Consider the following 27,181-nt stretch of genomic DNA (forward strand, 5'->3'; position numbering starts at 1 on the left):
CATAACATTGACTCACATTAATTTCTGTCTTCCTAATCCTGACCCTTACCCTTACCTTAAACCAAGTCTTCACCCTGTAAATGTAATGACTTTCTGTAATGGGGACTTGCGTTTTGTCCCCAACAGGAAAGTGAGTCCCCACAATGTAAATGTAAATTGCTGTCCCCACAACATGAGTAAGACAAGGCCGCACGCACGCACACACACAATCGTGTTACCGTAACTTCAGAGGACATTACATTGACTTACCCTAACCATAACCACTACTTGCCTACCCCCACCTTAAACCAAGCCTCCACCCTTAAATGTAATGATTTACGTTATGGGGACTTGATCTCAAAAGGAATTCCCACAACGTGGCTGTTTAAACAGATTTCTGTCCCCACAACATGAGTAATACACGCTCACGCCCACGCCCACACACACACACACACACACACGGTGGGTAAAGGTGGAGTCAGTCAGCTGGGCGGCGCTGCTCGGCGCCAAACCAAAGAAGCAGAACCAAATCATCTCGTGCGTCAATATTTTTCATCTGTCTCGGGGAGACGACGTAAAAGGACAACTGTACACTTATAGTTAATGAAAAGTCGTTACGTCCGTTTACCTTTTTTTAAGGTGATTTATTGTTTTGACGGTACAGTTGTCGACACGGAGGAGGCTGTCGGACACCAGTGAACCGGAGACAGCGACGGTAAGTTATGTGAAGTAATTACACTTGACTTGCACAACATGTCCCTGTTTATGTACTTTGACTGATTATAACTTGTATTAAGTGCGTTGTTTAACGCGTTTTTGTGAGTCTAACGCTTTTTTTTTTTACAAAATGCTGGTTCACAGGTACGTTAGCAGTTTTCATAAAACCTTGATTTCAGACGTTTTTTTGACTTCGGGATAACTCGTGAACTGCGGCGGAAAGATGCTACTAGCAAATAATACGTTAATACTACGGTTCATAAAAACGTCGGAATGTGTACAGGTAATGATTGGAGGTTTTATGTGTTTGTTTTTTTCTCACCTGTATGTTAAAGTGGTTGAAGTCAGCACGAAATTTAAAAAGAAAAGGAAGAAAAAAAAGTCGGAGACATATCTGGGTCAACTTCAGTCGCTCAGTGGAAAGTGCAAACAAGAATGTGTGTGTGTGTGTGTGTGTGTGTGTGTGCGACCACAGGGAGGCTTTTTAATGAGCGTGTATTGACATTTACAGGAAATATCAGGGGTGTGCTGGAAGGTAAACCCACCTAAACTGAGGCTGTACAGTCCTAAATTCATATTAAGTAGGCCTGTGTTGTACTGATCTGTATGTGGAGAAAGTCTGTTGTGGAAAAATGAATCCATGTGACCCTGAAAATACAATTTCTGTCTAAAGTGGCGTTTGTTAGGTCACTCACCTTTTTGTTTCCCAATTACAGTCACTGAAAACAAGCTAGCAATTACTCAGAAATCCAGAGACAATTATTTATTTTTTTTAATCTCTTGGAAGTTTTGTGGTTTGATTTTCTGAGTCTTGTTTCTGTCAGTGAGAGGTATCATTTCCTTATTCCAGCATGTGTTAATGTGTCTCCTTAGTGTTAACCACCAAACACTTAGAAAAAAGTCCCCTGTGTGGGAGACACTTTGTCATGTACTAAATGTGCTCTCATGGAAATCAAGAAGACACCAGCAGAAGTGTGGGCTGACATAAAAGGCATGTTTTATGAATCTCTTAAAAGCAAACTTGACAGCTCTATGTGTGAATATGCAAAAATGAAGCTGCACTAAACAGTTAAAATGACACATGTCCTCAACAGAATTTCAGGTGCCGCTTAAACCAGATACACATGGATGTCAGGAGGAAGAGGCCCAGTGATGCTCCCCACTTCAGTCTACTCAGCTTCAGCACCAAATAGGTGAGCATGACAACAAGTACGCTGTCAGACAGATTTTTTTAATGCAGATGTTGTTCAGCCACAGAAGATATCTCACTTGAAATGAAATGCAGTAAGAGTGAAACAGCAGTGCCACCAGCTCTCTGTGGTTTTTAACCTTCATCTAAATGACTGGTGTTGATAAATGTGTTTTTTGCTCGCAGTCACGTCAGCCAGCTGAGCAGGTACCTTAGCAGCAACCACAACACACCTGAAGAAGACGATGAGACCATGAGCACGGAGGAGCGAGAAGCCAGAGTTGTCCACAAGCCAGACTCCACCTCTAACCCCGATGACCCCTGCCCCCTTCCAGAGCACGCCACCTGCGCAGATGACTCCCTGTTCAGCAGACAGAGGCTAGACAGAGAGCAGGAACACAACCACACTCCCCCTCAACCTGGCCCGAGCTATTTCTCGTACCAGCCCCCACACAGCTTGCCTGCTGGGTACAGCCAGCCCACTCCGTTCCCAAGCCAGGCCAACGGCACTTGGCTCCACCCGAGTTTTGCCAGCAGCTGGTCGGGGTATCCCAACAGCCTGTCGTCCTGCCTGAGCCAGAAAGATTACTCCAGCCGTTCTGGAGATAGCTGCCTCTCAGGGTGCAAGTCCATGTCCCTCCCTGGGGGACACAGCACCAATATGAGCAGCTTAGAGCAGCCGCTCTCTCTGTGCTCCCACCCGTCCTCGGCCAACTTGTGTCGCCACACATTACCTCCATACTCATGCTCGCCCCAGGGAGCTGCCTGCTGTGCGCAGTGCCCTGCAGACGCCTTCAACAGGGGGCCTGTGGTCAACAAACATCCCTGGGCTCAGTATCACCCCGTTTACGGCCAGTACTGTAAGTTTGCTGCTCTGTTTATCAATGAAACAACCACAGGAGCAGTAAATCAGTGTTTTGATCATCCTGCAACAGTACCATAAGGTATTTATTCTTTATTCTGTTTCTACTGCTTTAGATCCTGGTGACTACAGACTTCCTGGAGCTGGACACGCACAAATGTGAGTTTTTATTGTAATTCTGCATCACAGAATGTATTTATCATATTTGAGCCACTCAACTCATGTTGCATGTTTCTAACTGTGATTAAGAATTATCTTTAACTCCATGCAGCGGCCACAACGCTCCAGCTAAAGAGAAGCACCCTCCTTGTAGCACACCACTGTCTCTGGAGCAGAGTAAGTGTTGACCGTTGGTCAGCAGATAATCATATTACTGACCAAGCAGCTGTCACTCTCCTTTCATTGTTTATTTATTGCTCTTGAATACAGGGAAGGTGTTTGTCACGTACGAAGCGGACAACGACAAGCACGTCAGTGAGATCATCAACTTTGTTGCTCTGCTGCGACACAACGGCTTCGACACACATGTATGTGCAGGTTTTTGGGGGGTTATTTTATGTTTATGTTTTTTCACAGGAACAGTGATCTTAATAGAGACTGAACTGCTCTACAAAGGCAGCACAATAACTCCAGAAAAGTTTTCAAGCTAACTTGGTAAACTGTAACAGATGGATAGGATGTCATTCTCTTTGGACTTTATTATTATTTATTATTTTACCACAAGATGTTCTTTCAGCTTTCCATCTACTTTTTATTTTAAATAATAATAAGTACCTTGAAATTAATATGATAGATTAATTTACACCTTAATACATTTAAATAAGTGATTTAAAAGTAGCTTAACCAAACCAAATTCTGAATTCCACAAGAGTCAAAAACTGATCTGGCAGTTAAGCAAACGTTACACGAGCTACCTTTTTGGCAGGACTAGTTTTGCGTAGTTTTTTTCTCCATGACTGGATTTAGTGCTCATCACCATGCCACATAAATAAGCTTCTTCCTTACATATGTGGGGTAACACACTAAAATACCAAGATGTTAGGTCACCGAAATTGATATATTTTTAACAGTTAGGGGGCTTTAGTTGCGGCTAGCTGAGGCTATCTCTAGCCAAGAATTTAGCGTTAGCTTGTAGTGAATTCAAACATTTCTATGGCGTAAAAAGATGTTATATGGCAAAATAAATGTCAGGGCAGATTTTGGTCTCCACTAAATTTTGATTAAAAATGTAGTCATTGCGTTTTGGCTTTCTAGGGCATATATAGTAGATCTGCCAGCTGGGTGTAATTTGTCAGGGGGTGGGTAATCTTTCTAACTGATGTCTTTATTTGTTTCAGATTGATATTTTTGAGCAGCAGTTCAGGAGTATAAGCAAGATAGACTTCATGGAGCGGTACCTCAGTGAGGTAAAAACAATCAGAAGAACACCCTTTAAAAGACTTTTAATATAATAATTTCTTTTTCTCTCTGCGACATGTTTTATCAAACAGCTCAGTGACAGGTAGAGCTATTGACAAGCAGTGATAGTTGTGTTGTCCCCTCACCCAGAAAGAGTACCTGATCATCATCATCATCAGTCCCAAGTACTATGAGACAGTGACAGCCTCCCCTGTTGGCCTGGAGAACGACGAGAGGACCTTCAACACCGTCTACATACATAAACAGGTTCACAACCGCTCCGAGTCCAAATAAATATTCACTTTTAATCTATTGAGCTTCTTTTTTTTAAATCATTGCAGTTCTTTCTGTTTCTGCCATTTAGCTCCAGAATGAGTTCATCCAGAATGGAAGCAAGAATTTCAGGTTCATTCCCATCGTGTTCCCCGGGGCTAAAAAGGTTGGTTTTATGCTACATGACATGTCTCGCTTCATTTACTCCATGGAAATGTGTGACTACGCAACTCCCTGTGCCAGTAAACGCATGCCTCACACTTGAACAATGCCACATTCAGATCAGGGTTTTCCTTTAGATGTATGCACAGCAACGAAACACTTTATTATCTGTGTTATATTTGAACCTGTAGTCTGAGTAGTGTTGCTCTCTTGTTTTTATGATCACAGTGTCACGTCCCCAACTGGCTTCAAAACACGCACGTTTATGGATGGCCGCGCGATCGGGATGACATTCTGCGGCGGCTGATGAGGGTGGAGAAGTACAATCCGCCGCCTATTGGGGAGCTACCGACCATCGTCTCCATTCCCATATAGAGACCTCGGACCTGAAGACACAGACCGGACTGAAATCTTTGAAAAAACAACTGCTCATTGATGAGGTGAACGGGCATACGTGTGCAGGGTGTTGTCGTGATTTTAAGGGTGCTGTGTGAACCTTTATCCTGGGATATGTTGAAAGAGTATAATTAGTTCCTTTTCAATTCCTCATAACACAGAAAAGTGTGATATGGAGGCATACAAAGGTCTGTGCAGCTTATGAATGTGCACCACGCTGCATGTTTTTACCTCGACCTCTTTTATGTTCCACCTGCCACAAGTGATGTGTACCTGTGCTACTGCAGGTTAATTACTTTTACAGCCTGATAAGTACACTGTTTAGTTCTTTAAAAGCACAGTCTCATACTCATGGTTCTTTGAGTTTGAACTCACATCCTCTTGGGACTCACATGTGCACGTGCTGTGTATTAAATATATGACAGATATGATGAACAGTCTGGTGACTGTATATTTGCAGAATGGACCGGTAGAGATTTCTTTTATGGGAAGTAAACACTGACAGATATTCCCTCACACGCTGCCTCAACCATATTATCTTTCTCATTACGTGTCTATCTAATGCAAACAGCTGCTCAGTTGGATGCCAAAAAGGGAACATAATATACTCTGTTTTTAGGTGCATTGTAGATATTGTTTAAAGAGGAGAGAGATTTTTTTTTAAGCATTATTTCACTGGTTAACAAGGTGCTGACTTTCTGAGCGCTTAAAGAGCCACGTTGTTTTTGCACATTTTAGCCCCTTTACTACAAATCACGACCTGCTGGTTCACCACGAGAGCAGTTGTGATGTTAACTGACAGATTACCTAATTAAAGTTTATGGTCTCCACAAGTTGACTTTCATAGCATGCAAATGAAACCACAGAAACATGGAACACGTAGTTATGTGAATTGTATGTTAGTGGGCTAAAACATGCAAAAACAGGTCAATTAATGACATTGTCAAATACCACAGATGGAAGTTGATGTTACAGACGTGTTTTATATTGTTTCTGCACTGGAACCATTCTTGGTGGATTAAAAATATTATATTAAAACCTCAGAACTGCATAGTGTGTTGGCCTGCATCACAAACCTGTCCCTGTACTGACATCTCCTGTGGGTAACACATAAATCAGTGTTTTTGGAGCTGGGCCCAAACATGACAGTTAACCCACAGACAAGCAGAGACGTGGGACTGGTTTACCTGCAGGGCTGTATAGGCATTTTTCTGTTGGGTATGAGGCATGAGAACGTGTAAGCGTGTCCTCGCTCAGAGATCCAGCCGAGCTGCTCGTCTCATTTCACTGTGGAGGAATTCAGCCTGAGAGCAGAGCGACAGCAGAGCAGCGTTCTGCCTCTCCCTGGCTTCTAGTGCCTTGTGTGGAAAGGCTCAAACAGGATGTCATATCAAGATAACTAGCTGACACAGCTGCCTGCTCGGTGTGCGGTAGGGCTTCTCAAGAACTGACAAGTTTAGACTCAAATGGGTCATCACAACCTGTTTGAGGTTAGAGAGAAAAGATCACGTGAACATTGTGACACATTTAAATAAAAGGTTTGTGTGCACAGATTACGGTGCATTCTGCGTCCCAGCAGAGGTGAAATAAATCCAGTTTCTTTCCTGCGTCTGAAACCAAACTGATTAAAAAGCCGAGCGTCAAGACGTGGTTTAATGCTTTTATCTTCACAAGAGGTAACACTGCAGATGTTCATACAGACATCATAAAAAAAATCTGAATACAGTGTTTCATATATTCATCCATATATTGAAAAGTACATGAAATAATATTAATTTTAATAACATAACAAAAGGACAATGACATCTGTAATAAAAGTGGATTACAAAGTGACATTTTATGTAAATAACTCTTAAGAATTAGGTAACAGGAAACAAAAATCAGACAATAGTTCCATTTAACTGTATGTAAAAACATTGAAGTGCTATTTGTTCAAAGCTACAAAATACACTTAAAAAGCAGGAAGCGTTTTTTTTATTTCCTTCAAGGAAAAGTACTATAAAATAAGTTACAGTACAGTGAATTTGTCCAAACCGACTTTTGTTCCCGTCTTCCAGCCTTTTGTAAGCACAAACAGAAGTAGCTCATACAGGAGCAAAGAGATACTGTTTTCTTATGAGAGGCCTCTTCCCCAGAAAGGAAGTGAACAGCCGTGCGGTTGTCGATAACTGTGTTGTCAAGTGTGTTCATGTTTATAATAGCCGCACAAACACTTCTGAAAATGTGAAACCTTCTAATCTTCAGCATCAGCTGCGTGTCGCCCTGCCCGCGTCATCGATAGAAAGAACTTTGTACTTCATGAGCTCAGAAAATTTGACAAAATACTTCATGTTTAGTCACAGAACACAGAGGCAAACTCTCATACGTCGTCAGCTGGCAAAGGAGGTATGTTGAACCTTGGTCTAGTGAAAAAAGCCATCTTCTCTCTGCAGACAAAGAAAGCAGACACAGAACTTATTTTCACACACATTACGTTTTATTTAGTAAAATAAGATGAGATGCCAACGCAGATCTCCACCTGCTGCTGACCAAAATGATTTCATGACGTCAATCCTCTGTTGAAAACGTAATTTTTCTTTATGTATAGCAGTGGATTGAAGTCCCTTTGTGAATTGTTCAGTTATTTCATAGTATATGCAGAATATATGTTTTTAAAATCCCTCTCATTTCTCTTCCAACTAGCTACCTATTAAACTCTGTCCATCAGACACTGAACTGGCCCCAACATAAGACCACATCTGGAAATTAGCTTTAAAAAAGTGGGGACATATTCAAGGACAAGACAATGGCGTATTTAGGTTTTTTGATAGATTATTTTGGATTGGAGAGTATTGGTGAAACACCAGCTCCTCCAGACTGTTGAATTGTGGGTTGTTTGTAGCCTTAAAGGTACCCTGTGGTGTTTTTCTTTTCTAGGTAGCAATGTTTTCCTGAGTGGGTCGCGGACGGCTTTACACTGTGATCTATAGGAGGTGATAACGCACGAGACACGTTTGTTTGACCTCAAACATACGAACATAAACAGAAACTTTGTTGACAAGAAAACTCCACGGGGCGTCTTCAATGCTGCTAGTCTAGCCAGTTTCTTCCAGTCTCTCCCAGTTTAACATATCGGAGTTTCTGTGTTTTACTGCCACAGAGGAAATAGATTCCTGAAGAGTGAAAATGAGTCGAAAGCATCTTCTGATGTCTTTACTACAGAAAAGTATGTAGCCTGCAGAGAATTACTGGTGTCATACGACGAGGAGCTCAAAAAGACTGAAAACTGTTACTTTCTGGCTCAAGCACACTGAACCTGTTCGCTCATACTGTGGTTCATTTGGAAACACGTCACTGAAGCAAATGGCGCTCTAACTTTAACTGTGAGGGTAACATTCCCGGTGGAGAAACAGTGTGAAAGCTGACCGGGAGTCAGCATAATCCCAACCTGAAGGTCTGCACAGGCAGGGGCTCCTTGTGGCTCTGCCCCCTCATCTGCAGAACCTCTTTGGAGGCCTTCCTCAGCCTCCTCTCTGCCGCCTCCTCCTGACGCTGCTCCTGCTTGCTTTGGCCGGCCTGTAGCACGACAACAACACAGTCAACTGCTGCAGGCTAAATCTCGCGTGGCTTGTAAAAGCGAAGCAACCGTGGCGCCCTGCTTCCAGCCTCACCTGTCTCTGGGCCTCTCTGAGGAGGCAGCGGAAGCGCTCGTCCCTCAGGGCCCAGTGGGGGAGCTCGGCGTCCTCTCTGGCTTGCGGTTCCTCCAGTCGCAGCTTCAGCTCCCTCAGGGCGCTCAGCTCCTCCATGAGCTGCCTCTGACGCGTCCTGCAGGCCTGGAGGTCCAGCTCCAGGTCCAGGGAGGTACGTGTCGGCTGCTCGGCCAGGGAGGACCGGTATGACTGCTGCTTACACCCACACACACACACACACACACACACACACAACTCAGAAACTAGACACTAAACACTCTTATATGTGCAAGCTTGAGAAAGACTAATGTACCTGCTTATATCGCAACGTTCTTCTTTCCAACGTGTTCCTGACGAAGGGTGATTTCTTTGGTAGAGTTGAGCTGTCACTGTCGCTACGATATAACTGAGAGGCAAAATCAGTCATTTTACAAAACAACATACAAACAAACAAACAAACAAACAGCCTACTGCTCACACAGATTTAATGTGAAAGAGATTATAAAAATTTCGCAATAACTCACCCTGCAGACATACTGGCTGCGAGCGCCAGGAGAGAAGGTCTGAGAGCGAACGATGGTGCTGCCACGCATGAACGGTGAGGCGTGACCCCAGCGACCCCCCCTCTCTTTGGGCCGGACTCGCACCGGCTCTGGGAACAGGCCCTCTGTCATGGTGGCCTTCTCCACCTGCAGCGACAAATGAACTTCAATGCATCAGTGCCAGTGGATAAAAAGGAGCAGCTACACACTGCCACTGCTGCAGGCTTTACCTTTACTGTGGAGAGTCTGCCGGTTGTCTGGTCACAGCGCCCTCCGGTGGTGATGCAGATGCCCTCTGCACAGGGGCCCTCTGAGTAGGGAGCTGTGAACGCCGTGCTGTTGCTGCAGCCGCTGTCCACCGACTCAGCCTGCCAGCTCCTGCAAAATACGCCCTTGTCACTTTCACACACACACGTGCTGGAGGCAGAAAGAAGTGCATTTTGTACATGACATGATGTCGCCACCTCTCAGACGTCGCCTCCCCCGGTTCGTCCTTCTTCTCCAGCCTCTGCAGCTCCAGCTCTGCCTCCCTTTCCTCCGGATGGGTGGTGGTGGTGGTGGTGGTGGAGGTGCGTGACAGCAGAGTGCATACAGTGTCCTGTAATGTCACAGAGCAAACTATCAAACACCATCCATCCTCACACTGTCAACATTACTCCCTCCTCTTGACAGTGTGAAGGCTTGTCCGGCTTGTGAGACGCATTCTTGTCAGATTCTCCCTTTAACGAGCTGCACACCTGCACACTGAAGGCTACAAGCTGCTTCACAGCTGCACGGAGAGGAATTTCTCCCAAAGGCACTGCCGCATTTACATTTTTAATGTGGCAATGGAGTCGTTTTGCCCTGGTAGCACCTCAGGATTGCTAATTATTTTGGTATTGTGCCAGCAGGTGGATACTCTTCTCCTTCTACTCAGGTCGTCCACAAGCAGGCGCACGGCAGAGCCCTCTGCATTGTTTGCATTCTTATCTGAGCAGTAACGAGATGATTAAAGGGTTAGGAAACTACTGGCTACTTTCTCCTCTTCAGACCTCTAAAAATCCTTCAAATGAAACCCTCTTAGACTCTTTGGTATTGACTATATGCTGTTTTGTCTTTTACCTGCTTGTGATCACTTTGTGTCTACATTTCATGAAATATCTGACCAGTTTTATCACATTACATACAGCATGAAGTAATTTACATTGCTGCGTTAATTAGCTCTGGGATCAGCTGATCATATTGCTGTTACATACATAATAGTCATAGTGGCTGGTCACTGTGCTGGCATTTGGGCTATTCCACATTATATTATCAATAAATGATATATGTATTACATACAGTCGTTGGATGAAATGTTGTATTTTACATTTTTAAATTGGGTTCCAAACCAAAAGTAAAAATCAGCTGGTTTAGTGATCGATTAATAACTTAATTGCACTGATAAATCAGCATCAGTGCTCTTGCAGTTTTTCAGCAGAGAAACATCAAGCTAATGTACTGCTGCAACACACAGTAAGCTAGTTGAGCTAGCTGTAAGCTAGTTAACATGCTAGGAGTCTTTTTTAATCTGATATCTGTGGCGGACGTGTTGTTGCCAGCTGTGAGAAATCTATAGCAGGCTGTGTGAACCGATCAGGACTTGAGTTTACTATAATTAACTAATGATTATTATGAGTGTAACTATAAAATGCATTTTATTTGTCTTAGTTACATTTATCTCCCCTTTTCTTTTCATTTTAATGATCAAACTGGATTTTAAATGTGTCTGTAAAACGCTTGTCTCCGTCTCCCTGAAGCTGATACCTGAGATCACTTCCTGTGCCGTCATGCTGTTACTCGACACTGCTGTTATTTACTGGACAGACATATGTATGTGTGTTTACCATGACTCTGGGCCTTTGCTCGTCTTCCTGGCTGTCGTGGTGTCTGCGGTGGCTGAGACTCTTCTGTTCGGGCCTGGGCAGCTCCGTCCCGCTCAACATCTGCACTCTCAGCCAGTGGTAAACCATCTCTGCACTCCCCTCACAGTCGGCCAGGCTCAACTGGGCCGTACCCTGCAGGTACACACAGAACATGTCATTATTTTAACTTAGATAACAACAGATCAGTGCTGTCCAACGTGTATGATGAAATCTTAAAAGAACAAAATCAGTGCTGCTGTATCGCTGCTTAAGGGTTACAGCTACAGTCTCTGCGGAGCTGCTCGGCCTTTCAGACCCACCAGTAGTTCCTCCTGAGCCTGAGGTCCCAGCGAGCAGACGGACAGCTGCAGGGCGCACACCGCCAGGGCGTTTGCAGGGACAGGAATGCGGAAACCCTCGTTGAAACTCATCTGGGACTGCGGCTCCAACGCCGTACAACAGTAAAACGCACAGGCCCGGCCGGCGTCCAGTGGAATCAAGTGCACCTTCACATACCTGAACACGAACGCAACGATGTTCACAACGTTATTGATAATGACGTAAAAGTGATGTGTTACTGGTCCTCAGTCAGACTGCAGCTACGGAAGAAATTCCCGCTCCCCATCAGTTCATATAACTTCATCATCAAGCGTCAGTGGCTGTTTACACACTGAACATGTAGCTGCTCTTACACTAAACATAAGCCACAGTTCTACATTTCAGCACTTTTGGCTCCTGATTCCTCCTCGTGAGCACAGAGTTAGGACAGACAGCTTTTTCTCATATGCATTTCTTTTGATTGAATGTTACATCAGAATTGAAGTCTGATATTTTATCATATATATTTTTTTCTGCTTAGTTTTTCTTTCATCATGTGGTTTAAAACTGTAACATTGTAAAACAGAGATGTAGTGATGTCCCTACTCTTTATGCCACATTGCTGAAAATACACATATTAGCTTCCTTGCAGAGAGTTAGATGATGTCTGTACGGTAAATATGTAGCTGGAGCCAGCAGCCGGTTAGCTTAGCTTAGCACAGACTGGAAACGGGGACGCAGCTAGCCTGGCTCTGTCCAAAGGTAACAAAACCTGCCTAACAACACCATCAATTCACACGTTACATATTGTTTGTTTAATCTCTACAAAAACTGAAGTATTAAATTGACAGCTTGTGGTTTTACAGGGGCTTATGTGCCGGACATGTTTTAATTAGTGAGCTTCAGGGGCAGCAGCCAAATCAGAGCCTCAAACTCACTCCATTTATAGTTGCATTTAGGAAATCTGATGTATATATGTACACACACTGGTCGCAGTATCACAAGGCTAAGACAAAATAACAATTTCAGAGTTTCAAAGTTTCAGTCTAACACAATGAAGTGTCATTTGGTTTTGGCGGTCATGAGTTGAAGTCGTTGCGTTTAGAGACTACCAAATTAAATGTGACCAACAGCATTTAGAGGTTGGTCCACCTTTGGACAGAGCAAGACTAACTGTATCCCCTGTCTTTGTGCTAAGCTAAGCTAACTACCTCCTCGCTTCATAATTGACATGGGAGTAGTATCAATCTTCTCATTTAACTCTTGAAGGCGAGCGAGCGTACTTCACAAAATGTCTTCAGAGCTGGAGGTACTTACACTTTGTAGCCGTCTCTCACGATGGACCTGTTCAAATTCTTGAGCTGTAGCAGATGTAGCCGGAGAGACTGAGAGCTGGACTCCCACCTGTGAAGAGGAAAAGTGCAACAAGTGGAATATCGGAGTTAGATACTAACAGGGAATACCCCACATACAGTCTACACTAACAGTTTACTCACAGCAGTCCCAGCTGGATCTGGGTGGGCTCGCTTAGCTCTTTCATGTACGACATCTCCTCGGACTCCTCAGCCCTGTTGGACGATTGACAAATCAGCTTTCCTCATTGGACCCAAACGTTCTGTATAATCATCTGAAGAGAGTCCAGTGACCCAAAACAACATGACACATGATATATTCATGTGAATGTGATGTTACTACCTTTATCAACTTTAAGATGATTCAGATTTTGAGATTGACTTTTTTTAAGACTGTGTGATGGCGTTAAGTCCCACTTGTTTAGCAGTTTTCTCCTCTGTCACTAGGAGGTGCACTTGCTCCAGAGAACTGGGTGTTTATGTTGTGTTTTAAGGTTGTGAGGGTGGACCTCCTCTCACCTTCTCCCCCAGGCCTCGAACACACCGCTGTCTGTGGCCAGAGCATCCTCAGACACACCTGCAGAGACTCTCCTGGCCCTCCTGCCGCTTCTGTTGCCGCTGTTTCCCCGCAGAGTCACTCCTAAAGTGGAAAACACACCCAGTTAATCACCAAGTAGTCCTTGTTCCTTGGGACAAGGATCAGATCTGTTTCACTTGCCTGTGGAGGTGAAAGCCCCCTGGGCTCCGCTGTCTCTGTGATTCTTGTTGTCCAGCTGATGCATGGCGGCAGGGCTGACCGCGTCCTCGCTGCTCAACATGGCGGCGTGTGACAGGGATTGCGACTGGGCCCGCAGCCCCTCTAACAGGCCGCGGCCTGCCTGCTCCATGTATTCCTCCGTCATCTGGGTGAGGGGGCAGTCCTGAGGGGCAGAGTGGTAGGGTGTGTCCATGGGAGAGCTGGGCGGCGACAGGGAGGAGAGAGAGGAGCGGGAGGAGAGGGAGGCCAGGGACTGCGGGGTATCGTGCGAGCGTTTGGTTTTGCTCTGGGTCAAGGGGTCGGGAGTGAACATGGAGCAGTCTCTGGACACAGTCTCTGGTGGCAGCAGGTAGCGTAGGTGGGGGTCCAGCGGCTCCCCGACCCCGTCGTGGCGCTCGTACTGGGGGAGACCGTAGATGTCGCTGAAACTGATGGAGCTGAGGGAGCCTCGGCTGGACGCCAGGGAGCCCCGACTGGAGGCCAGTGAGCCGCGGCTGCTGCTGGATGACACCGTCAGAGAGCTGGCCGACAGGCTGGAGACAAGAGGGGACAGGAGACACGTGAGAAAAGACACAGAGGCGCGCTGACGAACAGCTGAAAGCCTGAAGAACGAGTGTGTGCCACACCTCTTCAGCTGGGAGTGAAGGTAGGTGGTGATGCGTGTTGCCTCCTCCAGCTGCCTCAGCAGGACGTTCCTCTTCTCCTGCTGCAGGATCCTGTCATGAGGCGCACATCGATGCAAAAGAAATTCAGTTACGTTACACACTAGCAGCTGTCAACACATGAACAACAGTCAAAAGCATTTATACATGCACACTGACTGTTTTGTGAATACGCCATTTTGTCAGTTAGAATCAGTGCAAGATGGGGACACGACTACAGTCCTGCAGCTCACGACTATGGTGTCAAATCAATTTAGCATGGTAAAGATATATGGCACATGAGCATGCAGTGATTCACTCATGTGATATAAGAAAAGAGAAATAATAAAGCTGTGTTTGTGTTGGAGGAGATGATGGGGCAGAGGAGTTCTCTGACTCTGGGCCCGTGGAGCTACAGGGGCCCCCACTGGAAAGACAAATATTCTCATTGAAACCAACCTACCAGTCAGAACAGATATGGTTTATGCCCTGGCGACTGTTTGTCACATTTCTAGTTTGTTCAGTTCTTGCATTTTCAAAGAGAAAGTACTGGAACTGGAGGGCCCAGGGGGATGCTGTGGATTTGATCTACAAAACACATTTATGTAGTGGGAGAAATGTTGAGTGGCTGTCTGCCAGTGTGCTAACCTGCAGCTTGCTATGTGCCTTGAAATGCCTTTATGACATCTGATATGGTGCCGTTGGCATTTCCTGATTGTTCATGTTATTTATTAATGTGTATGTGTGTGTGCCATGCAGCGATTTATGTTTTCATGTATTATATATCATTAACATTGTTAAACAGGAAACTTACAATATTTACACTGAAGTAATAATAAGAAAATACAAAAGTCTCATAGTAATAATAAGACTGTCAGGGCAAGTACAGATGTCATCCTAGAAGCCCAGTATGCTAGTGCAAAAATCCTCCATCCTGAACGTCATCTTTCTCACCTCTGATTGGCTCCCTGGCTCTGGGAGCTGTGGGCCCTCTGCACCTCCTCCTCCAGCCTGGAGCGCTCCTCCTCCAGCTGCAGTAGCGTCTCTGGAGGGTGCTGCTGCTTGCTGACCAGGATGATCTCCTGCAGGAGGGCCTCCTTCTCGCGCAGGAGCTGCAAGAAGTCCCGGTCGCGGTCCGCCTCGGCCCGCCCCGACCAGCTCTCACTGTCCAGCTGTGCTAGCTGGTGCTGTATACTCTGCACCCTGAGAGGACAGCAAGGAGGGAACGATGTAGTGCACAATGCATATTTTGAATTCTCTCCTCACACCTGGCACTGGGTCCGCATGCCTACAGCTGACACATTTACAGTCAGAGGCAGGAAAGTACAAGCTGTAACTACTTGGTTGCAAACATTTGTTTACATAAACTTTGCTGGAGCCAAATGTGCCTGGCACTCTCACAGAGGGCACAGAGTTCATACGCCATGATCAAAAATGATAAAAAAAAGATCCCCTGCTAATGAACCGTTAAGAACTTAATATCATATTGTGACTTCTCCTGTGATTCTATTGTGATATGTTGGCCAATATTGTAACGATGATTATGATATATCACCAAATCTGTGTAACTGGTTAGGAACACACACCTCTGAAATGGCAAAATATTGTTTTTTTTCAAGTAGGAACTCATAATTTACTGTATTTATTTATTAATTGCATTATGCGTTTTCTGACATAATTGTATAGACAGTTTGTGACAGTTTCTTTTTGAACAATAGCAATATTTATATGTATATATATAAAAACCATAAATCATAAGGCTTAAGTCTGAACATAAACACCTTTCCCTCATAATAAACCCAACAATTATGCATGACTATAGGTTACGTTATTCAAACCACTCTGTATGAAGCTACGGCCAGCGGATAGTTAGCTTAGCTTAGCACAAGGAGCCTGGTTCTGTCCAGCGTTAACAAAACACACCAACCAGCACCTCTAAAACTCACTCATTAACATGTCACATCTTGTTTGTTTAATCATAAAAACCGAGGTGTAAAAATGAGGATTACGCGCAGAGACTTCTTGGAGTCGACAAGATTCCAGACTGTTTTCAGTCTTTATGCTAAGCTAAGCTAAGCTAAGCGGCTGCGGGCTGTAGTCTTATATTGAACAGACTGATATTTGAGTGGTATCTCATCTAACTGTCAGCAAGAAAGCAACTAAGCATGTTTATCAAAATGTCAAACTGTTCCATTAACTATTTAAGTAAACTATTCCTGTTTTCCAAATTAAATTAGGTTTTAATATAAAGCTGTAAATAATTATGGTGGAGCTAGATGGCTACTTATTAATATTTGTACGAGAGTTTACTGAGTTCATATTAGCCGCAGTGTTCAGTACTGCCTCTGTGAACTCTGCACAAGCATTTATAGCAATATAGCAGAATCCGCTCCAGGTAAGACCACATGGTTGAGCCCAGCAGACACTTCATGCTGCAACTATAATGACAGCATTCACCTGAGCCCTGCTGAGGTCTTACAGGTGTGTTATCAACAACACGTTTATTCAGACGGAGTTAAGTGGGATCTCAGAGTCCTCAGCTCTGATGAAATAACTGTGTTTGTGTGTGCTGGATTTCAGACAGGGTGACTCAGTGACAGAGCATGCAAGTTTCCACAGGTCTCCCCTTCTCTCTCTCTCACTCTCTCTCCCTCCCTCCCTGATGTCATGGTTGGCATTGCTGTTGCTGGGTCACCACAGCAACATGAATCTTGTAAAAGCTATCATCACACTGCTGCCCCTTCCAGCTGGCACATACACAGTCCAACCAGGAGTGTATCAATCATTAGATAACACACAACCTCATGACACGCTTGTGTGTGAATTCACAAATGCAGGCTTCTGTCAATGTTGATTTTGCCAACATATAATTTAGCCGGCGCTATAGAGCGAGCTGGGATATATTTAACCAAACAGTGTGTATATTAAACCACCTTGCGGAGGAGCAGGGTGTACACCGAGGCAGGCGGTGGGCAGCGCTCTCCCAGGCTGCGCACACAAAGGCAGCACACAGTCAGCAGCAGCGTGGCCAGGCAAGAATGTGACCACCCAGCTCATTCCGCTGGCCAGACATCGCTCAGCAGCCAGCCACGGCCACCGGGCGCAAATACTGTTCATAACACGCCCTCCCACTGGACAACGTGCATGGCCCGAGGAACGAGAGGGGGCTGACGGGCACTGTGAGTCAGTGCTGCATGCCGTGGTGTCATAGTACTACGACGGATAAACAACAAACAGAGAGACATACTTACTTTTTCTTGGCTTCCTCGTACTGCCAGTTGACTTTCACTTTGTCCACTAAATGCGAGGAATCTTGGGAACCATACTAAAAAAGAAAGAGAGAAATAAAAGGATTAAAAGCACTTTACACAACAAACAGTGGTAGGGACATGGCTTCCAGGAAAAAGTTTGATCAGAATATTACTCATTAGTCATTTCAGATATATGAGGGGGGTGTAGGGAGCTTCCTGAAGCTTACCTAGTCATCCCCCATCACCTCCCACGGGAAACCTGTATTTTTAGCTTACATTGTTTTTACTTTTTTGAAAATTAGCAACATCAAAAGTATGCCGAAGTAGCTGTTAGCAGTTCCTGTTTGCAATGTACCCACAGTCGTACAGACAACTATCACCGGATTACTTTGATACTGAAGAAAACTTAAAAACATGATGATTCTCAAGGCAAGTTCTGGGGTCATAAGCATAAGTCTTTTTAAAATGATTTTTAAGTGGATTTATTGATGTTTTATTTGCAATGGATGAAGTGTAACTCACATGGGAATTTAAAAATATGTGTACCATGTTTGTGTGGTCAGATTTGAGTTATGACTCCTTCAGTTTATTTCTCCTTCAGTTTGAGAAGCTCTGTTTTAGAGGGAGACAGGGAGGAGTAGCAGTGTCTCTTACCTCTCCCATGATGTCAGTCTGACAGCCAGTGTCACAGTACTGCAGATTGCACGAGTCACCCACGGGTCCAGTGCTGTTCGCCACCTCGTTGGCTGAGTCGCTGATAGAAAAGCTGCTTTGGAAGTTCACCGTCAGCTTCGCCAGGCTCTGCGGGATGGAATAGTGATTAATGACTAAACTGAGTATTAAATAGGACAAAATCATAGGCATAATAATATAATATGACTTGATCAATACCTCACTGACGATTGTTGTACAAAAACAACAAAAAAGTGACACAAAATGCAAAATAAACTGTCAAAATCAGTTTTTAAAGATGGATTTTCCCTGTGCCTCATTGTGAATAATATTAACATTTAAATGTGTCCATTGCCTCCAGCACATGTTCATAAATAGACTGTGACATTGCCAGGAAATGCCTTTGCAAATGTGGCCCAACAATCAGACTGAATCATCATCTATTATTCATTAGATACTCCATTACATTTTTTTTGCTTTGCTGACAAAATCAAGAGATGTGGTCGGTGATTCAGATGTCTGGAAATGTGTTTTATTAAAAGACAATGATGAGAAGCAGCAGAACAGTAGAGGTGAACAGACACTAGAGGTCAGCAAAGAATATTCCAGCAACGAGAGTTCAGATACCTGGATGAGGTCCTGCCTCTCCTTCTCGCCTGTGCTGATGGCCTTCTTGATGCTACGCAGCTCGTTGAAGATGGCTTGAGCCTCGTCCAGCTTGTAGTTTGTCTGACTGCAGGACATCTTCCTGTCGATCCTGAGACACAAACACACACAATAAGATGTCTGCTTGGGCTGCGTGTTAAACCGCAGATGTTAAAACTGCTCGATGTCCTTTTGTTTGGTGACCGAGATCTCTAGAAAGACTCTACATGAGTGTTAATCACTCCTGTCTGTACGTTTCTCCTTTTGTTAGAATATGTTATTTCTCATTATTAATAATAATAAATATTGGGGGTTAATACTGTTCTATGAGGATAAGCTTTCTTCAATATGTGTCCCTGCTAAGCGGTTGTCTTCTTTAAGTTTACAACCAATAAAGACATTTATCTGCTTCTATCAGCATATAAACAGCCTGACTTGCTGTAGTCTACAAAATGCAGTAAAACTGAATACATCAATCATTACAATAATATTGTTAGTCAGATGACTTAAATAGAGTGTAACATAAAGCATCAAACCTTTTCTTTAACCTCCAATCAGTTAGTAAAAACACTTTTTGTCAGTTTCAGGCTTCCATAGAAGTCAATATTAGAGCAGCTTTAATTAGGAAATTCAATGAATCTGAGTAAACCTTGACCAGAGAAGTCATGTGCTACAATGCATTAGCACATTTGTGAATTTGCTATAACATATCATCACATAATAGATGATGGTCCTCTGACAGAACAGATGTGTTCGCCAAAAAAAAGCTTAACTTTGTTGCGAGGTGTCGGGGGGGGGGAAGACAATGTGTGGGAAGGAGGAATAAGAGCACTGATGAAAAATGATCATGTGGTGTTAGTAAGTGCTTTGCTGAAATGTTATTTACTTATTTCCAATCCTAGTAAATGTTTTCAGTAAAAAGGGATAGCAAGAAAAGGCACTGTTGCATTATTATTGTTAAATCCGGGGGATAAAACAAAAAAGTCTTCTTTGACGGGACATCTGAAAGCTTCAATGTGCCTGCTGGGCATTATTACACTTCATACGCCATCACCCAATCGTAGTTTGCGCAGGAATCCAGTAGAATTAAGTCAAATTCAAATTAAGAATGACGTCTCTCATTCACTTACTAGCAACAGGGTGGGTGCTTTATGTTGGAAAACAGGTCAGTGGAAAATATGTCATCAGAAAATCATCAGAGGAACATCTGAAGTATTTCTGTGTGGGAGGTAACATCGATGAACCACTCAAGTGTTTTTTTTTTAGACTGTGGTCAGTTATGAAATACTGACACTGCATGTGACGGGCCAGTGTAAATGCTAATCTCTGTTTCCACATGCTGAGATATTGTTTCAGCCTGTGAAGTGCTGCTTTCAAAGACTCCTACAAGAAAATTGTGAAGATCTTTCCAGACTCTCTTTGATTAATATCTCTATAGATTACAAAATAACAAAAACATATCGAAACGTATGAGGAACAAAACCAATCTGCTCTCCTGCTTTGAAGGGAATGGTCTTGTGTTCTTCAGTGAGGGGTATGAGGAGGAGGAGGAGGAGGAATTGGGGGTTGGTTGGTTTGGTTTGCTGGCTGGGAGCTGGAGGAGTGCGGCACGGTGCCTCCTCCATCACTGGGCCTGGCACGTGGCCCCCGCTCTCACCACAGCCCGCTTCCTTCACTCTCCTTCAACAGCAGGTACTGTTCATCCACCCGACCCTGCCTCTTCCTCCCAAAACAAGCTCTGCTTTGTTCCCCCCACCCCATTGGCAGGGCCTGGGAGTTTATATGCTTAGCAAAAAAAAAAAAAAAAAGGCACTACCCACCCCTCAGTGCCTGCCTGTATTGAACCCCCCACCCTGTGTACTGTAGAGAAGCAAATATGCTCATTTTTTTCTTAACAAGCAATAGGTTTTAGGTTGACTGAGTCCTTAAAACCACCAGTTGAGATGTTGGTTACAGATGCAAAGCTAAGCACGGTGAAAACATGTGCAGCGTCTGAAAATGTGCAAAATTTGTCAAGATAAGGCGAAATACAGGTGAGCAGAGAAGATACTTCTACACCAAACTGTCCAAAAGAGATAAACTCCTGACTCCAACTCCTGAATTCTTTCAGTCGAGTAGTGACGATAAAGAGGGGGCATTTTCTACGTCAGGAGCTGTTTGTTTGCTTTATCTGACGCGACATGCCGTGGAGAACAATTAGCTGTATTGCTGACAACAGCTGAGATTGAATAAACAACAGCCGTAGGGTCCCTCCTGGCCTCAACCCTACCGGGTGAAAACCAACCCAGAAGAAACAATAGGACGCACACACACACACACACACACACACATATACGAGCACGTTTACACACACGCAAAAACTCAAGAGGAGGATGCGTCCATGTTTTCTGCAAGCTGTGTATTCTCCTGGCTATTCTGGGAATCACTTGAGTTGTGTATTATCTAAGAGATAAGGGACTCTTTGCCAGGACTCAGGAAGTGCAGAGGAATTTGCTGCCAGATATCTCTGTGTTTTTGAAAGTGCTCTCGAGCCCACACCTCCCCTCTCCCCCTCCCCTCTCCATGGAGGAACTTCCTCTCCAGGCTGAGCCTTGGCTCCCTGCACTCCACTGGTGCATCCTCTTCCTGAGGTGGAGTCCCCTTTTCCATCAAAAACTCCCTCCATTTGCCTTTTCTCAAACGCTCTCTTTTTTTTCCTCTCCCTCCCGAGAGGTGGAGCTTCTGATTCTAACATGAAATTTGGGACCGCTCAGAAATGTTTCCAGCACAAAAGACGCTATGTGTGTGTGTTTAAACACCAACACAAACTAAAGGAAACTGCCTCTGAAACACAAGCTAAAGAAGAATATCTCCTTATTATTCTCTCACTTTCTATGTGGATCTATGTGTTTTTTTTGCACAAAATCTTTGAAATCTCACAATTTCCTACTTGGAGGAACCGAATAATGTCTAATAATGTAATTTAACCACATCTGTGAGCCATGTGACACGTCTTAAAAGAGATACAGAAATGAAAAAGGGATATTACGAATATGAAAACCTGCTAAACTACATGACATAAGAAGAAAGAGAGTTTGTGTTGAAGACAGAGGACGAGGGGAAAGGGGAAAAGGCCTCTGGGTGGGTAGCCGAGCGTTGTAGGAAGGAGAAGGGTGGCCGTGGGAGGAAGGGCGGGCCTGGGACACAGAGGCAGAGGAACACTCACTCTTGCAGGGTCTCCACTCCCATTTCCTTATACTGCAGCTCCTGCTTCACCTGGGCCAGCTCCTGCTTCAGTCTGGAGAGCTGTGGGACACAAGGCCGAGCACCGGGTTACCATGGCGCACAATGGGCTTCTCTCACCACCAACGCCGACCAAAACTGCCTCGTCATGACTATTCACATACAGGAATGCTCTGCTGTGTTTATACAGAGACACACACACACAGTGGTTCACATACTGAGGCTGTCTCCCCTGAAAAAGGTGTCTGTGACTGTAGTCTGTAATAATTCAGTGTTGTCGTATATCAACTTTAAAAGGGGCACTCACATTAAGTTCAGTTTACTCGTTATTCAGCCTGTGAAAACACTTTGAATTTGAGAGAACGCTGAAAATAACCCTGATGATGTTGACGTTTACCAGGCAGCGAAGGTCTGATGAAAGATGCCGCTGAGTTGAATTATGGGAAATCTTTGTTCTTTTTTTTTTTTTATCTTGTAAGTCTGCCAACATCATGGAAGTCCAATACTAAATGGCTGGAGTGCCCCTTTGTGATTGCCACGATCAAAAAATTCTGTTAACAAATAACGATTCCAAGCAAATTATAATTCAAAAGCTACAAAATGAGTCCCTGTTGTTTTTGTTTTACACGTTTGAAGAATTTTGTCTAATCTAACGCATAACAGCAGAAACAGTTCACTGTACTGAACATCAGCTTGATTATGTTACATGTAATATTGCTGCATATCGCTATCAGAAAAACAGTAACAAGATTAAGAGTCTCCAGCCATGCTAGTAGCTCTGTGAGGCTAAATGAGCTAAATGCTAACATACGCTTACATGCTGACAATGACAATGTAGTAGGTAACGTCTACCACGGTCACCATCTTAGTTTAGCATGTAAGCTTGCAAACATTAGCACTAAGTACAGCTGAGGCTGATGGGAATGTCATTGGCTTTAGAGGTATTTGGTTATAAAAAATTTTTTGGGAGAAACTGAATATTTTGACCTGATGATTGCGTTAAAAAGTCAGAGGATCAAAGTCATTACAGTTCATCCTCCGGGGGACCTTGAATGTCATATTGATTTCAGCCAGATCACCCAGCCCTAAAATTAACAATGATTACTAAACTGACATTTACAGAAATAAAAATGATGGGCAGTGATTTTTACTGGAAACATGGCCACAAATCCCTTTGACACGTGTTGATTTGTGGGTGTAGCCTGTGAATGACGGGTCGATGAGGAACGTATACTTAACAAATCGGTCATCATTAGATAATAAGGGACACAGACTGCGTCATACGATCCTCAAAAGTTAACAACATTAATTAAATGAATTATCACTGACTGTGATTTCTGTGGGAACATTAAAATTGAGGTTAAAATGTCCCTGATCCAGGAAACACCCTCACCCATGTGACTGATCTCAGAGAAATGTCCAACTTGGACCTGTGAGTCAGTGACCTAGCCTCCGCCTGACCCTTTGATGATGATCTCATCCTCATCCTCATCCTCTCGAGGCCCCGGGCCAGAGCCACAGTATCCTGTAGGGGCCACACCCCAGCCCCCTTTTCTGCCCAAAAGGGCCCCTCGCTACAGCCCATTGTTCTCCTAAGATAATGACTTACCCGCTCTCGTCTACAAGCTATTTCCACTTTTATTTGGTCAGGGTCGTATTTCGCGTTTGACGACGAGCCGGAGACCGCTGTGAACACACAGAAACAAAGGACACAGAAGGATCAGCAGTTAGTTGATAGTGATGACTTTAAAGTTAACTTGTAATACTGAGAGGTGAAGGGGGATCCGGTGTCGTCTCCCAGCCTCTGCCCCCCCTGGACGCTTTGTGTGTGACAGCTGGCTGGAGTCGGAGGGTAAACTGGGTGGAGGTGGTTAAAAGGGAGGGTGGGGTGAGCCAGGAATGGGGATTTGGACGATCTTCTATAGATCTGCACCCCCACCAGTTCCTGAAGGGACATCAACAATATAGCATATCCAGCCAAGATAATTAGGTCAGCAAAGGTCAGGTTTTTGGTTGTCATGGAGCCTTCCAGCTCACACTTCTCTCATCCTTTCATCGTTTCTTTCCATGTATGCGTGTTTTTTTAATCATGAAAGACAGGGTTGCATGTCAGGGAAGTGAGCTGGACTTTAGTGTCTTACTGCTGGTGATGGAGCGGTTGTCCTCAGAGAGCTCGTGGAAGAGCAATATTTCCTGCTGAGCCAGCTCCAGACGCTGCTGCTTGACCATGTACATTTCCTTCTTGGCTTTGAGGGCCTCCTGGGCCACCACAAGGTACTCCTTCAGCATGCGCTCCTGCTCCTGCCGCCATTGAGTCCGCGGGTTCTCAATCTGGGTGGTCTCTGACAACAGGACACAACACGAGCGACTACTAAACAAATGATCCTATAAAAATGTGTGACAACGTCAATCAGAAAAGCAAGAAGGTCCTGAGGTACCTCCTGTGGACATTAACATTCAGCTCTCATTCCTCCAGTGTGTTCATGTATTTTTCTTTAATTCATTCAGCGCTTGGAGACAAATGAGGATGTACTCACTGTTGATGTGGTCGATGTAGTAAACTCCCACTTGCTGGTCATAAACTTCCTCCCACCCGAGGGGCAGCTCATCTCCAACACAGTCGGCAAACGTCAGCGGTTTGGTGATCCTGAAATGATTTAGAGGCTATTCAGTGCAACAGTAACCCCGTGGAATGCACATGTGCACTTCGATATCAGCTTAAGAGATCAAAACATATACAGTATCTATGTTAAATGGGTCTTACAGAGGTCTGGTTTTCAGGCCCACATTATGTAATTTTCCTTGTTAGCATCTGCTCCATTTATCATGTTTATAAAAGGTGTTTTCAATGTTAATCGAGGGGAAAGAAGCAAAAAGTAAACATTCATTCTAAAGTATATTCTCTCCTTCAGCAGCCTGACCTTTTAGCAAAAGCGAACCTTGTACCAGTCTCATGTTTTGGACCAGAGTTGTACGTTTTGAGATGCATATTTTTAATCACAAAGAGAACCTCTGTCGCAATTACACAATTATCCAGAGGGATCATTTCAAAATATGCCCCATTATGACTATTTGGTTGCAAGGCTATGACTTCTATGATGGACTTCATGCTGGTCAATCCTGAAAACCTTTTCACTAATGACATGTGTCTGTCTTTTGCCCCCTGGCTGTTTCCTATATCATAATATCAATTGTGATGTGCTAACATCTTGGTAATTTAATTTCTCATCCCACATGATGTCACATCAGCTGAACTAGTCCTGCTAAAAAGGTAACTAGCCTAGCTTAGCAGTGTAGCAGTAACTGCCAGCTCAGCTTTTGACTCTACGGAATTCATTGGTTTGGTTTATTATCAAATTGTATTAAACTGTAATTTAAAATTAATATTTTTACATTCATGGTTTTAAACCTTGCTTCTCATGTGTTATGTAGTTACTGCTCGTCACCTTTGTAGGGCAGCAAAGTTCAGATCAGATTTAAACTTAGTTATATTAAATGTCAGGTCTATATGGTTAGATAAATATACAATATACGCATGTAAACATAAATACAACATGACAACGTACGTGTATTATTTAGCTTACATTGTGAAACCTGACACTTTTTTCCTTGACGGATTTTAGACTAACACACGTGTGAAGCCTTCACAGTTATACATTATTAACACAATTGAATACAAATACAACTCTTTAAACTTCATTTTAAATGCCATCAAACAGAAAGTAGCTGTGATATTAAGGTGATTTTCATAAACTTCTTCTTTAAAAGTTTGAATCCATCATTTAATGATTTATTAAGCCATGTGTGTGGATGTGGGCCCCATCAGCACACGCTGTGTCAGGCTACAACAGCGGCTACAACAGCGGCTACGACAGCGGCTACGACAGGGCAGAACTAATGACATCAGGCTGATACCAACTCCACTAATCTACGCATATCAGCGAGCCGTGAACCGGGGTGGAAGGGGTGGGGGTCTGATGACAGCAGCACATACAGTAACTGTCTGATTACCATCAATCAGCGCAGACAAAAGGGGGGTCCAGTGGCAGTGACCCCTTCCCACCTCAGTATGCTCACAATGCAGACGGTGCATGAGGCCTGATTCTGGCGAGGTATGCACACAATGAAGGGACGGCCCGGAGAGAGTAGCTGAGGCATTCTGCGCCACATTCCTCAGGAGACAGCAGCTCTCCTCTCTGCACACAGTCAGCTCGGGACAAACTCACTTCGCCAGATCTCAACTTCAATCTGGTTGCAAGGACAAAGATTTCAGGCCAAATGCCACCAGCACTGAGACACATGCTGATGATTCAAATTAGTAGGGAACACAGAGGTACTCCCACTTAATCAACACACTCAATAAAGAGCAGCATACCAACAACATCTAAAAAAGATATTAGCTGCACTTGTTCATTTTCAGCACCTTCATTGTATTCTAAAGCTAATAATAAATTGTTAAAATATGTTATTTTTGGCTCATGCATTTGCTATTTGCATGAGCTGAAAGCAATCCTAGTTGATGATGAATCACATGGGCTTGTCAAATTACTCTGACAATGCCTCAAATTAAAGAAACTCCCTTTGCATTTCACACATTTTTGGGAAATTCTCCAGGCTACATCACACAATGTGCAGCTTTGCATGTCGGGCTGGATGATGAGTCTAAATCATTGTTTACCATTTCTGCCTATACTTTCACTGTGACAAAACTCTCAGACGGAGATACTGTGATCCACAAATGAAAGATAATATAACTCTCTAAATCTGCCACAGAATTATTTTTCTTGAATTATAGGAATTATATGGTATATGGTAAAATCCTGAGATAAAGATGACACTATTGTGGGACTGCAACTAGCAGTTATTTTCTCAATTAACTGAATAATTGTTTAGTTTTTTAAATGTTATAAAATAGTGAAACATTTCCTGAAAGAGCCACAGGTGATGTCTTCAAATACCTTGTTGTTTCCAACTAACAGTCCAAATCTCAGATACTCAACAATGATATAAAACAAAGCAGCAAATTCTCTCATTGGAGAAGCTGCAACCGGAAAACTCTTGACTCACGATCTCCGTCAATTGAATAGTTCCCAACCTTTTTGGCTTGTGACCCTTTAAAAATCGATTCCCGACCCCTCATTAAGATTTTTTTAACCTCCTCAGAGGATTTAATTTGAATTATTTTAGAGGCCTGAAGAGGTAAAACTACTCAGTATTTTTCAAGGAATACTTTCTTCATAAATGTCCAAAAAAG

The 27,181-nt window shown here is 43.8% G+C and overlaps 2 protein-coding genes across 3 annotated transcripts in view; one reads left to right on the forward strand and one right to left on the reverse strand.

Annotated features, from left to right (window-relative positions):
* The first annotated feature begins 642 nt into the window (after nt 1-642).
* Nucleotides 643-6,027, forward strand: traf3ip2l (TRAF3 interacting protein 2-like). Of its 2 annotated transcripts, none has more exons than XM_070908806.1 (10): nt 643-694; nt 1,791-1,889; nt 2,072-2,745; nt 2,864-2,906; nt 3,019-3,083; nt 3,177-3,274; nt 4,085-4,153; nt 4,296-4,412; nt 4,510-4,584; nt 4,809-6,027. In XM_070908806.1, exons 2-10 carry the CDS (start codon nt 1,825-1,827, stop codon nt 4,953-4,955), a joined length of 1,353 nt encoding a protein of 450 aa, XP_070764907.1. In that variant the 5' UTR covers nt 643-694; nt 1,791-1,824; the 3' UTR covers nt 4,956-6,027. The 2 variants fall into 2 exon arrangements, with proteins under 2 accessions (XP_070764907.1, XP_070764908.1); XM_070908807.1 differs by lacking the exon at nt 643-694 and adding an exon at nt 893-979.
* Nucleotides 6,028-6,622: 595 nt separating this feature from the next.
* The window catches only part of wwc3 (WWC family member 3), a 29,328-nt gene continuing 8,769 nt past the window's right edge, over nt 6,623-27,181 (reverse strand). Inside the window, exons 2-23 of the mRNA XM_070908808.1 lie at nt 24,465-24,574; nt 24,069-24,269; nt 23,537-23,613; nt 21,911-21,990; nt 18,688-18,817; nt 18,043-18,189; nt 17,389-17,462; nt 15,092-15,340; nt 14,123-14,212; nt 13,458-14,029; nt 13,259-13,376; nt 12,884-12,955; nt 12,705-12,791; nt 11,390-11,585; nt 11,052-11,222; nt 9,651-9,784; nt 9,417-9,564; nt 9,169-9,333; nt 8,958-9,050; nt 8,627-8,854; nt 8,404-8,531; nt 6,623-7,402 (exon numbers count right to left, since the gene is read on the reverse strand). Of these exons, the coding sequence (XP_070764909.1) occupies nt 7,336-7,402; nt 8,404-8,531; nt 8,627-8,854; nt 8,958-9,050; nt 9,169-9,333; nt 9,417-9,564; nt 9,651-9,784; nt 11,052-11,222; nt 11,390-11,585; nt 12,705-12,791; nt 12,884-12,955; nt 13,259-13,376; nt 13,458-14,029; nt 14,123-14,212; nt 15,092-15,340; nt 17,389-17,462; nt 18,043-18,189; nt 18,688-18,817; nt 21,911-21,990; nt 23,537-23,613; nt 24,069-24,269; nt 24,465-24,574 (3,337 nt within the window). The 3' untranslated portion in view covers nt 6,623-7,335. The remainder of the gene's footprint in view (nt 7,403-8,403; nt 8,532-8,626; nt 8,855-8,957; nt 9,051-9,168; nt 9,334-9,416; nt 9,565-9,650; nt 9,785-11,051; nt 11,223-11,389; nt 11,586-12,704; nt 12,792-12,883; nt 12,956-13,258; nt 13,377-13,457; nt 14,030-14,122; nt 14,213-15,091; nt 15,341-17,388; nt 17,463-18,042; nt 18,190-18,687; nt 18,818-21,910; nt 21,991-23,536; nt 23,614-24,068; nt 24,270-24,464; nt 24,575-27,181) is intronic.

Source organism: Enoplosus armatus, chromosome 7 (assembly GCF_043641665.1).
Source record: "Enoplosus armatus isolate fEnoArm2 chromosome 7, fEnoArm2.hap1, whole genome shotgun sequence".
Taxonomy (NCBI): Eukaryota; Metazoa; Chordata; class Actinopteri; order Centrarchiformes; family Enoplosidae; genus Enoplosus; species Enoplosus armatus.

Excerpts from the sequence above, each read along its gene's own strand:
- traf3ip2l (XM_070908806.1), top strand. The coding sequence starts at position 1,825 with ATGTCAGGAGGAAGAGGCCCAGTGATGCTCCCCACTTCAGTCTACTCA. Across the intron at positions 3,275-4,084 it reads ACAACGGCTTCGACACACAT|ATTGATATTTTTGAGCAGCA; the intron begins GTATGTGCAGGT and ends TATTTGTTTCAG. Across the intron at positions 4,413-4,509 it reads CCGTCTACATACATAAACAG|CTCCAGAATGAGTTCATCCA; the intron begins GTTCACAACCGC and ends TCTGCCATTTAG.